This window comes from Anas acuta, chromosome 4 (assembly GCF_963932015.1).
Source record: "Anas acuta chromosome 4, bAnaAcu1.1, whole genome shotgun sequence".
NCBI classification, from domain to species: Eukaryota; Metazoa; Chordata; class Aves; order Anseriformes; family Anatidae; genus Anas; species Anas acuta.
Genome location: NC_088982.1, coordinates 24,659,353 through 24,672,369, shown reverse-complemented (window position 1 = coordinate 24,672,369; position 13,017 = coordinate 24,659,353). Strand labels below are relative to the sequence as shown.

Sequence of the window (13,017 nt, the reverse complement as noted above, 5' to 3'; positions counted from 1 at the left end):
AAAAAGCCAGACGTGCCAGTGAACTTTTAAACAGTCTACTACTGTATTAGGAAAAATATTTAGAAAAATAATTACTTAAGGTAACTAAAGGACATGGGTACAGAAGTAAAAAAAAAAAAAAAAAAAAAAAAAAGTCACCTTCCAAGACAAAAAAAAAAAACCAACAAGCTGCTGTATTATTAATAGCTTGAAAAACATTTTTTTTTCTTACTGCTTTGTAGACATACATCTGGCAAGTGAGAGCTTTATCTCAAAAAATGAGAACACGCACACACTTAATGTTTCCACGTCCTTCCTTCTACAATCAACTTACCTTTGGGATTTTACACATGAATAAGAAAAAAAAACACAACAACACAATGTAATTTAATATCATCTTCTAAAAACAGTCATAACAAAAATGGAATCTTTTATGAATGGGAGACAAGGAAATGAGAATTGCACTACTGGCATCTTTTGCAGCAGCTTATTCCAAGTACACCTTTCAATTAGGCTTGGGTAGGAATAAGCTAGATGGGTTTTAGAGGCAAAACAAAAGCACACGAGGAAGCATTGCAAATGGGGTGGTAGGGATCACAAATGAAATTCTAAAACTATGTGGTATTCATGCAGAAATGGGCCTGTCAATCTACAGGTTGAGGGACCCAGACTCAAAAGCTAGGTAATTACATTACAGAACCAATTTAAAAATGAATGTAGCACGGTTTCTGAACACACTGAAACTTTTTAATGCTGTTTACATAAAGGAACGTTGACCTCAACTACCAGCAACTAATACATTCTGAATCTTGCAAAGCTAAGTTAAACATCAGTAGTGTCGTAAGACAAAAGAACTATGTATGCAAGTGTATCATTAGTCTAAATTGAGGATGGTCACCCTCCACACACCCAAGAGGCCCTTTTATTCTTAGCCACATCTCAAGGCCAAAAAAAAACAAACAAAATATCAATACAGCCATATTTCTGTCACACCCCCTACACCTAGCATCCATTCATACCCCCACCTTCCTTCCCAGCAGCAGGCACAAGACCGTGACACCCTCTTGAGGTGACCCCCTGAGCACCAGCACCCCAAAGAGTTGGAGAAAACTGTCTCAGGGGTCAAGTTCAGCCCACAGGCTGTAAGTACATCCTCTGTGGTCTTCCTTGCTCATGACAGATTATGGCCAACTTCTGCTCTGCCCATAAAGTCAACACGAAATGGTTCCCCAGATAGTCCTGCAATGAATGTTATCTGCAGACTGTGGTGTTCTGAGGAAAAGGCAAATGAGACAAAATATACAAATACATTTTTCTTTCTTTCCAAAAACCTATCTTTTTGCGGTCACAGCTTGAAAAGCATACAATTGAGTTCTTAGGGAGCTAGAGCCGAAACTTTCAGACAGTATATAACCAAGAAGATATTTTTCCTCTAAAAATACACTCTCCCTCCTGAATACGTCCCCCTTCTAAAAAAAAATAGACTGGAAGGTCTTCAGATGTCTGCACTGTTCAGATTTCAGCAGGACTGTCTGAGTTCAGTAAGTTAGAAGAGTTCAAATTACAAAAATAATTGCTATCTAAATCACACAGTCACAAAACCAAGATTTTTCTCCATTTGATATACTCACCAAACCTGCAATGGGGGTCGGTAGTCTATTGATCTTTTTTATCAATCCCGGCTTTATTGCATTCAGCAACCTGTCATGAGAAAGGAGTATTTATGAGTGTTAAGTCAAAACGCAAATTATCAAACACTTGTGCCCAGCATATAAGCATTTTATTATGGCTGTGGAGATTCTCCCCATTTTCCCCTCCCAAAAATGCGTGTATCCAAAGCTTCATCACTGAAATGAAGAAATTGAAAAGAAGGAAAAATATACACAGCACAGAATCCCAACAATATTTCCTTCATCTCCCAGATTGATGTAGATCACATCAGTCTTGACAGGCTGTGGGAAAATGTTGTCACATCAGTCTGCCTCCCCTGCCTAGGGGCAAGGCATGTCTGGAAGGAACTGAGAGCAGAAACCCTGAGGGCATCTGGGTATCACCACAGCTCAGAAAGAACAGTCCAGCAGTTTCTGTGCTGCAGGGTGAGGAATTTTCATCATAAAATCCTCTTGCAACAAACTGTGTTTCTCTACCACCCTTCCCCCAAGAGAAAACCTTATTGTGCTTTTTATCCAAAGGCCAAAAATTCAGTCCCAACCACTGGAAAGAAAATCATCAGATCAAGACACTCATTTCAAATTCAAGATCTTGAAAGAAATCAAAAAAGAGGCCTATGGTAGTTAAAAACTAAAAATTAGAGTGTCTGCAATGAAAGAGAGGTATCTCACTTGGTGCAGGCAGTCTCCATTCAGAAACTACCCCGTCCAGCAGCCTACCATAACCACACGTGGCAATGAACACAATGTGAACCAGGTTTTGGGGAGCTGGGGGCACTTTTTTTTTGGTTTTTTTTAATCATCTTGCAGTGAAAAACTGTGCAATCTAGCCTCATACAGACTGCGGTACTACTCCTGCCTTCTGCTTATGCTAACATCTAAAACTAATATGTCCTAGAAACAATGAAAGGATACACTTATATATATATATATATATATTTATATATAAAATCTTTTTTTCTCCCCTTAGATGCGCAGAATGGTAAGAAAAGAGCCACACATCTATTTTCCTAAAGTCATCGTTTTATTTAAGTTTTTTTGCAAACAAAAACTACTTTATTTTTCCCAAAGGCACAAACTTATTTTTCAGACTTGCACAGCAAGCAATATAAACTAATATTTTTCATTTAGCTGCTGCAAAAGGCAACTAACGATTTCTTTTTCTTTAAAGCACTTATTTCTGAATACTCTAGTTTTGTCACAGTGCCTATTCTGACTCAAGGAAAAAAAAAAAAAGATGTATTAAGTAAAGCATCCCATTTTCTTTATTACTAAAATGCGAATAAATCAGACACAATAACCAATACTGCAGACGCACATCAAATGCCATAGACAATAACAGAAAGTAAAATAAAGAGCTCTTAATGGAAACCCCAGAAGTCAAAGCCCATTCTAAATAAATCGTCAAAGTGCCTTGTACAGGCTTCCCTGTGAAATAAGGGAGAGGGATAAAACGAAAGAAAAGAGCAGGGAATAAACAACACTTTAGATCACGGCTTGGAGTCTGAAGAGGGAGGAAATGGGACAGGGCAAGATGGAAAAGCCTGAGGAAGAAAGGTCTCTATTATTAAAATGTTTACCTCCTGTTGGAAACATCTCTAAACAGTCTGGCACTAAAAACCTTCAGGACTGGCTCACTGAAGAACGTGCCAAAGGCAGCTTTCTTCCAGAGTCGACTGGCTGCTTCCAAACCATTGCCTCATCCCCAGCAACAGTCCAGATGCCAAAATGCCAAGTGTTGCAAGCTGGCTCGGCCACCAACCTGGCCAAAAAGCTCCAGGCTGTGTGACTCTCACAACCCTAACCCTGGGCTCCTTCAGAGGGGAAGACCCTCAGACACGAGGCCTGCAAACAAGTACACGGAGGAGACAAACTCTGCAGCCTTCCTCTGGCCCCATGGCACCGGCCCCCCAACCACAGCAGGGTGTGTTGACTACAGTAGGGTGTTCATAAACATCAGCCGTCACTTTTCTGCACCACTCAAAAAAAGGTCTTGTAAGAAACAACCAGTACCATTCAGAAACATTAGCAACCAGTACCCGGCAGAGCACTGTGCTAGCTAACATAGTGCAGGCAGCAGAGAAAAGACAGCGTGACCACAACCAGAAGCAGCTATTTTTTTCTGCACTTAACTGCACAGCAAGGCTAGATAAGAGCACCATATGCAAAAAAAAGGACAGGGGAACAATTCTAGAGTCTGTTTTCCAATCTTGTGGGTTATCTCTGAGAATTTTTTGAGACTACACCCCTCCCACCACACAAAAAAAAAGAGATAAGACAAATTCACATTCTTCTTGAATCCTAACTTTGATAACTTAAGGCATCAGAAGCACTGCTGAGCAGATCATTCTAGTACATTAAATTATGTCTTAAAAAATATCTTTCTATTTCTGCAACTCCTGAGAAAGGTATGGAAAATACATTTCCAGAACAGGTGTTACAGGAACAGGATGGAATCCATCAGCAGTAATACACAGAAGTGTTTGGTGCTTTATTTTCACAACATTTATCCTTATTACAAAAGCTACCCATATCACCTTCATACCAAGTCACACAGAGCAGAAAATCAATGTAAGCCTGGCCACAAGACAGAGTTAAGGTCCTACCCCTGATCACGTTAGGCAAGTTACTTCCATCACTTCAGCAAGCACATGACAGTAACAGTGACACTTACCATGTACATGTAACTGTCACGACTGAGACTAAAACGTTTGCAGTCTACGTCTCACAAAATGAAAGCCTCCCCTAGCTTTATTTTAATGACTTCATAAAATGCTTTTTCACTCTCCTGTTCCTGCAGTAGGAAGACACTTGAAGTCATCTGCTCAAAACCACACACCTAGTTGATGACATATTACAATCCTCCGCCTCAAACACCTGATCGGGGTGGCCATTTTAGCAATGCTGGCCATTTAATGAAGGCACTAAGGTGTCTACTGGCAGGTGCTGGTAGAGGGTTTGGGACAAATGGATACCCACTTGTCCTGAGACTTTGAATGATCACTCATTTCTCTGAGTACCTCCTATCTCCTACTGACCCTCTCTCCTCCACAGAAGTAGTCTTTTTTCTTGTGCAATAAAAATCATCACAGCTCAGGTATATTCAGGTATAAATCCTTTGTTGTGAGGGCAACAAAGACAGATGCACTGTTTGTCCTGAACATAAAATAGGAGCCCTCCAGTCCCATCCCCAAAATAAGGCTCCACCAGTTGCAAGCCCAGGTTTTCCCAAGCACATAATTAGTTTACGTATTTGTGTAGTTGTGTTCTTCAAATAGAGAAAATCCACAAATGGATGCTCAGCTTCTAAAAAAGAAAACACAACAAAACCTTTACACCACTGTGTACCCCATTCTGTTACGTGAAGCTTGGTGAGATACTGTATAAATTGTCAGAGTTGAGTGCTGAAGTTGTGTCTTTTCTGTTTGTTTCTTTGTTTTGTTTTTAAAAGGTACTACTTTTCATATTCCTGCAACTATGAATCTAGGACACCAGATGTCAATGGGACAAATCCAACCAAGCAGTCCTGAGTGAAGAAAAAACAGAACTATTTTAAATCTTCCATAATTTTTCTATTTTCCCTTCCTCTCCAGTAAGATATTGCTTATTTAAGGTCTCATATCACATGGTGAGGGAACAGTGGTGGCAACAAACCATAAAACAATGTCCTTTGGTACTGTTCTCAAAAGGAGACTGTAAGTACAGTCTCCAAGCTTGGCCCTTTTTGATAGCAGGGGTTTGGTGACCAACAGGCATTTTGGAGACAGCTGGTAAAACAAGGTTAGGCAGGACTCTTAAAAAACTTCAGCTTCCAAGCAACTTGCTTCTTACAGAAAACATTTTGGAGATTAACAGTTACTTAACAGTTACTCTTAACAGTTACTTTTGTTAAATGATATGGCGAGGAAAAAAAGAAAAAAGAAATATAAAGACTTCAATACTTCTACTGAGGCTGTTCTAGTACCTGATATAATCTGCATTTCTCTGACATAACCAAAAGGAACATACGACAATGAAATTTCAAGGAACGTTTTATCAGTAAAAGAAGCAACGACATAGCAAAATGAAGCAAAGACGAGATAAAACAGTTCTTAAAAGGACTAAAATACAGTATGATGAAGGCAAAAAAAAAGCAATCCTACCAAACCGTCAAAAGGCAGCAACCCAACACAGGGTAAAATCAAAGCTCTTCAGGTTCCGTCTGTAAAACATGAGTCTCTAAAAACATGCCTGTCCCATTCGCAAGATCCTTCAGACACTTAGCTAGGATTTCTGTCCAACCCAACCCCTCTGGCATTTACGCACCTGCCCTGAGTCAGGTCAGTCCTCTGTTCTTCACTTCTCTCCTTTAAGTTCTCACCCACTTCCAGTGCGATATTCACACACCCATCCACCCCTTCCCCTGGCCAGATCCTGGCTTAGATCCTTTGGTAGTTGGCTGCTACATGTTGCTGGTAAGACTCTGCACAGCAGATAAAACCTGAGAGCTGCCTTACCTTATGGAAACTTCAGGGCACAATGGCACTGGAAAGCTGATCCATTCCCCCTCTTATAGGGAGAAGCTAGGTCATTTCCTTCCCCCTGCAAAACAGCTCTGGTAGGTATGGGAAGAATCAGTTGCTCTATTTGGTACCGTCCCCAAGGCTTGAAATTCCAGAAGATAAAGTATCTCTGCAGTAGGACAGCCAGGCTGAAATCAGGACTAGCCACTGTGTGACTAACCTATGAGACCTTCCTGGGGTTGTTTATCAGCAGTTAAGAATTTGAAAAACCTCTGCCAGGAAGAGAAGGCGTTTCAGGCAACAGCTGATAAAAGATCTAATGAAAAGCACCAAGACAACTGCACATGAAATTCTTGCAAGAAAGCGTCAGTTAAGAAAATATTCAGAGGATGGTTGCCAAAACCCAGCCTCTAAGAAGACCTTGTTTCTAAGAGAAAATGGAACAGAAGCACTTTCAGAGAATAAGCTTCAGAAATGAAAAAAAAATAAAAATAAAAAAAAAAAAAGGAAAGGTTGAGATGATGTGCCATTCACAGATGATTCCAGCCTGGATGGATATGTATCCAACAGAGTTCTTCGCCCAAATAGCAGATCATATTCCTAAAAAGAAAAGCTTCCTAGTGACCTGAACTTAAAGTAAGAAGGCGTTTCATATTTGAGAGTTTAGGAAATTCTATCCACAATAAACCTTCAAGAAGACATTTATCTTTTTTTATTTTTTACAGATTTATATTCTAACAAGCAGCCTCTCTGCACTTGACAATTATTAATCCAACCCGTTTCAGTATCTACGTATTTTCACCTTATGCTACATAGTGACAGCTCCAAAAAGCCCAAAAGTAGTTGAAAAGGCTAGGAAAACCCACTATTAATCTTAAATACAGGCAAATCATATTGAAACAACACAGACAACAAAAGTCAATAGATTTTTGTTGCAAAGGAAGTGTCAAAGAAGTTTCAAAATATCGAGATGTTCCTGAGGTCACAAAAATATTTTTGGGAAAACATTCTTGAGTGATTGCTAATGATGCCCCTGTTATTATTTATGTAGGGTCAGATGAACAAGGTGCTTTTTTAACATGCGAAACAGAACTGACTTTGTCATATAAAAGGCTCACAGTCCCGTCTAATAAGTAAAAGGAGAATACAGAACTACGCAAACCTGTAGGACTGAGAAAACAAGTCAGCCAAATACAGCATTGCATGGGCCTTGCTCTGCCAAAGACTAAAAATACGAACGAGATAGAGGCTTTGCAAAACAGCTCAAGAAAGGCAACAGGGAAGATTGTGCCTTCACAAGGACTATTTATACAGAACCTACTGCCACAATGTAGACACGCAGACTGTCTCATGTACCTGTAGATTTACAGCTCTCAGCTTTACAGGGAGCAGCAATAAGCATGGATAATTACCCAAAGTATTTATCCAAAACAATTTCTTAAACATAAACTCTTGGAAAGCCGAAACCTCTCACAGGATTGCCTTGCTTTGCACTTCAGCAAAACTCAGTTTGAATGGATCAGTGTTCCGCAGTCTCTTGCTCTGTCAATCACCAACCTACGCTGGAAAAACCCTACTATTTAGTCTGCTGAGATGCATATTTCTTTTTTTGACATAAATACAAAGACAGGCCATTCTAGTTGTACTCAACCATGCTCCTCAATGGCCATTCTCCCCTTCTCATGCACACAGCTGAGCATTATGGTTTACGTTACCCTTGACCCCTCACCTAAACCACACAAATAAATAGCTCTTCATTTTAACACGGTAATAAAACTTAAAGATTAAAAACTCTGGGTTCATATAAAACTGTTTCAGATGTCCTCACATGAACCTAAATCTTAATGCTTAATGAGCCTTGGGGCCTGTCTCTCTAAACTGGAGACATGCCAAATCCATGATGCCGATAATGTTTTGGCTTTACAATACACAGCCTGAAAACCACAGAACACCAATCCCTTCTTACCTCAAGGCATGGGTCACATTCAAAACTTCAAGTATGTCTATGAAACTCAAATACCTTCTTAGTTTCCAGGAATAGCAAATTCAAACAAAGCTTAATTAAGCATAAGGGGCTAAGCAGCCACTAACTTCGCCAGTGAGGTATCTGGCAAGACAAGAGTCTGTGTGATGTACAGTGCAGGGACAAGTGCTGAATTGATACCAGGGCCACACCACTGACAGATAAGTAAAATAACATATAAAAAACCTACAATCTACAATGACTGCATACTTGTTTTCCCCTACCAGCTCTCCCCAAGTGGCAGGGCAATTTTAAGTAAATGACATTAACTTGCAAAACCAAACAGATGTTTAAACAGCCAAACAACTGAAATACCCTATAGATAATTAAAGCTGTTCTGAAGTCGAGTTCCACACCTAGCGGTACCACTGATGCAGAAGACAAAGTTTAACTATCCCATAGCATTATACTTGCACTGATCTGGCACATATCCAGCCCTCACTGAAAACAGCATTCATGTCAGCCCAAAGCTTGGTCAGATGCACTGTAACCATGATGCAAGCCCAAAGAAACTCTGCTCTCCGAGAATAAGCAGCTCATTCATCACCAGAGACATAAAGAACACAAGCCAAGGAGATCTCTTATTTATAGAAGAAAATGATTCTCATGACAGAATAAATGATAAATTCCTTTAAGTAATTCTTGATCACAATCACTTTCAGCTCACGTAGATTTATAGCCCCACTTCATGCTTTTCTTTAAATACTGTTAAAACAATCAGTATCCATGACTAACTCCTCATGTCTTTTCTCACACTTAAAAGTACAATAAAGATTGCAAGTTTTATTTTTTAAGTGCATATATCCCTAACATGCATGACTGAAGGGAAGTGCCTTTCCTAGAAATTTTCCTGCATATGAAAAAAGGGTAAAACTTTCCCCTTAACATACTGTACACGGCCAATTTTACCAAGTATAGTTAAAAGCTACAAACCCACTTTGTATTTGCTCTTTCAAAAAATAGAGTAAAGGAGCAGAGTCAAAGAATGCTGATTACAAACATTAATCACTGGTTTTGGACAATTTAGTAACTTATATAACACCACGTGCTAATCTAGAAAATAAATACCTTGGGAAAAAAAAATTAGGAAAACGTTCATAATCTAGTATCCAGAACTGCATATGCAAGTGACATCTATCTTTAATCACATATGGTCATTACTCTTTCACCGTATTTATGCCATGGCTTCCCAACAGTATTTGTTCGAACTTTCACATTTGAGTGAAATCAAAGGTTTATTATGGCTGCATTTACTGCTATAAATTGATTTACATACAAACATATAGCAGACACACAAAAAAACTGTTCTACATATGGAACCCATGGCGTTCACACTATCATGACACTCCTGCGCTTCACTGCAAGGCCAACTCATTTGTGCTGATATCTGAATCTGGATTTGGTTTAAGGTCCACATCCCAGCTGTTGTTACTTTTTAATAACTTTATGTTTTGGTCCTATTCCTGACATTACAATCTCATTAACATTACTGCAAACTTTCAGAGTGGTGGGACAGCTTGATTGCTGAGAAAGCTCAAGAGAAAATATGATTCCAATTGCTTCTCATAAATGCTTACAGGTGCATTTCCCTACTCACTAGGCACCTTCAACCCTTTGATAGTCATATCAAGGCAAGTAAATAACTTGGATTTTCAAGTCTCACATCCCCACAGACCTTTCTAACTGCTGAATGCCCAATGTGACAGGCGAGAATCGGCAGCAGCAGTGCAGGGCAACGAGGGGAGGCGGGCAGCAGGGAGAACAGAAAGGAACTGCTCTCCTTAAAAACACCTCCAAGAGTATTAGAGCAATTAACAACTGGGCAAGTTTACAAGAAGTTGTATTCGTCTTTGCCTTCATGTAATGATTTTTAACTTACTAATAACAGTTGTTGCATGATTAGAAATAAAAGCAACTTCTATTCCCTTACCTACTGTTTCAGTAAAGCTGAACTAACCGTATCAGTGGGGCAGGTAGGGGCAGACAGTATGAACTTTTTCCTGTTGCAATCAACCTTCATTCAGATGTCTAAATCTAGAGAATATCTGGGTAAAACCTAACTATTAAAGCTATGTAAAAAAAAAAAGGGAGAGGGAGACAGAGAGTTAGAGGGAGAGGATGAGGGAGAGGGAATATGCTGGAACACAAACTGGGAATTTCTAGTGATGTTTGCTGCTGTCGATGTTGCATTCCTTCCTCACGCAGATTTCTGTCTTGTCCCCAGGAAGGCATATTTGCCCTCACATGCAGCAGCGTAGCCAGGAAGCTCCTCAGTCTTTGCATACAACAGTTTAATACACAAAGCAAGAACGGAGCAATAACTGCCTCCATCTAGCTGTGTCTGATGTCCCTTGCTGAAATCACCATCTGTACCGATGTCAGGCAGCTATGCTAAAAAGCCATGAAACCATTTCAGAAAAACAGAAGTAGTAGTCATTGGCTTCTAAGCACAGCTGGGTGAACAATCAGAGCTGGTACTGTCAGGGAAACTGCACAAGTGGGCTTTCAAAGCCAGCAAGAAGGAAGGGCTTGTGTTACTCTCATCTGTCAGCATACAACTTGATGGCATCCTGCGTTGTTTAAATATGTTCCTGAGTTGAGCGCGGTGAGCTAGGAAAATGTCATAATGAGGCTGATCGAGATGCCAGAGACCGAGCAAACACTCCCAGGGAACCAGGCACAAGGACTTGCAGGTGCCTGTGGCTAGCTCAGGAGCGTAAGGCTTCCCCACTAGTCAGGCTGCTGGTGCACAACACATCCCTCCCAAGAGCCTGAGCTTTTGGCATGGTGTAGTTTTTTTCATGTACTGAAATATGTGCATAGCTGCTGGACGTGAATGAATGATCTGTAACCAGTGTGGTGACGTCTACCTGAGTTTGCAGTGGACTGCTACAGCAGTACCTCAAGCGTTCACATCTCAGTAGTCTGCTAATTACCAGAGCCGCAGCTGGGAGAGATTTATGAGTCAAGGGTCTGTCAGCAGGGAAGAGAAATGCTGCAAAAGGCTTGCAGGAGAAGGCGAGCGTCACTACAGGTTCTGAAATATCCCTTGAAGGAGCAGATAAGAGAGAAAAGGGAAAGCTCCTGTTACTGCCTCGCTGAAACAGGAACCTGCACCTGACGAAGTGTAGGCCATAAGCATTGCAATCAGCTGGAGGGAGGCCTGGCATTACTGTGTGAAAGGCTCCAACAACCTGCTGCAGACAAACATTTCTCCTGTGTCATTTTGCACAGGGCTAGTCTGGCTGTTAGCAGACTGGACCCCATCCCTGGAGGTGCTCAAGGCCAGGCTGGATGAGGCTGTGGGCAACCTGATCTAGTGGGAGGCATCCCTGCCCATGGCAGGGGTTTGGGACTGGATGGTCTTTAAGGTCCCTTCCAACCCCAACCATTCTGTGATTCTATGGTGCCTACCTCCTCCCATTTTGGGGCAAAAAGCCTGCATGGTCCAAGGGCAGCTTGAGACCTGTTTGGGAGACTGAGGGCAAAGTGGCTGTGTCCACCTGCTGACATCAGTTCCCAGTCTTGTAGCTGCTGGGATCCCTCAGGACCCAAGTTCACGTTCAGTCCTCATCTCAAACTACAACAGGCAACAAGAACACTGAAACACCCATCTGAAAGTAAGCCTCAGTCCATGCTTACATGGTCATCACCCACAAAAGTGCCTGACTGTGAGCTGTCAGCTAATGACACTAGCAATTACTGTGGAGACAAATTGAGGCAAGTTTGGCTTTTTCCTAAAACTTTCAAGCTGCAAATCCAATAAACCAGACCAAAGGTAATGTCTTCTCCCATCTTCAGAAACCTAAGAAACCTCTAATTCCTTTCTTGCATTCTCCAGCTTATCAGAGATTTTAAGATGCAGTTTTCATCTACTTTGTTGAGTTGTGATAAAAGCTCAACAGATTGGAAGAGAGAGCTTGAATACTGGTAGATTTTATTCATAAGGTGGGTACCCTGGTGAGGTCTCTGACAAAACAGAAAACTCCTATCTACAAAGTCAGTATTGCCGTGGCAGCTTTACTACTAGTGCTTCACTGAGCAAGAGATAAAAAAAAAAAAAATTACCAGTGCTTCATCTGCCAAAGCTTGTACTTTTCAAAGATGCATTAAGAGCTCTGTGTTACACCTCCAAATTTCTACTGAGTTCTTACAGCAGACTTGGATGCAGTGAGGAGCAAACTTTTATTGTTGGTGTCATAAATTCTTCATCATCAGAAAGTCAGACTTGAAGGCCTAAGTGGTGGCTCTGGTTAATGCTATGCAGCCTACTAGAATTTCATCCACCAACCACAGCTGCCAGATGCCACATGTAATATGGACCTCTCAGGTCAGAGGTTGAGGAGACAGGTCCCTTCAGACTGGTTTGCACAGATCCACAAAGGTGAGCAAGGACGAGCAGTTTGCCCAACACCACAGAACAAGTTAGCAGTATAACCAAGTGTTGTCCCTTCACCTGCGTGCTACTGGAGCTTACAGCCTCCTAAGAAATACATATTCACACTTTTTTTTTTTTTTTTTTACCAAATCATTAGTTAAGCTTTCCATCTACAGCATTTAAATCAGACTACATCTGTGTACTTGCAGATAAGATTAGAATCTAATCTTGAAATACACATCCCTTACTTTTCATGCAACACAATTCAACCTTAACGTTTAAAGAGCACTGTGAAGTGACTCAGCACTCAGTACTTCAATTGAACACGCAGAGGAGTGAGATCTTGAGCAAGAGGCAACCCCTGCGTACAGAGAGGTAAACGCCACGCTCCTTCCGAGTTACACAACATTTGAACAACAATAACAACTACTTCCCTCCTCCCAAAGCCACTCCTCAGCAAAGACA

General features: G+C 40.9%; 1 protein-coding gene across 10 annotated transcripts in view; it reads right to left on the bottom strand.

Moving 5' to 3' along the window:
* LIMCH1 (LIM and calponin homology domains 1) overlaps positions 1-13,017 on the bottom strand; it is a 172,653-nt gene that overhangs the window by 96,212 nt on the left and 63,424 nt on the right. For all 10 annotated transcript variants that reach the window (XM_068680221.1, XM_068680223.1, XM_068680226.1 and 7 more), the window contains one exon: positions 1,611-1,680. In XM_068680221.1, coding sequence (XP_068536322.1) covers positions 1,611-1,680 — 70 coding nt within the window. The remainder of the gene's footprint in view (positions 1-1,610; positions 1,681-13,017) is intronic.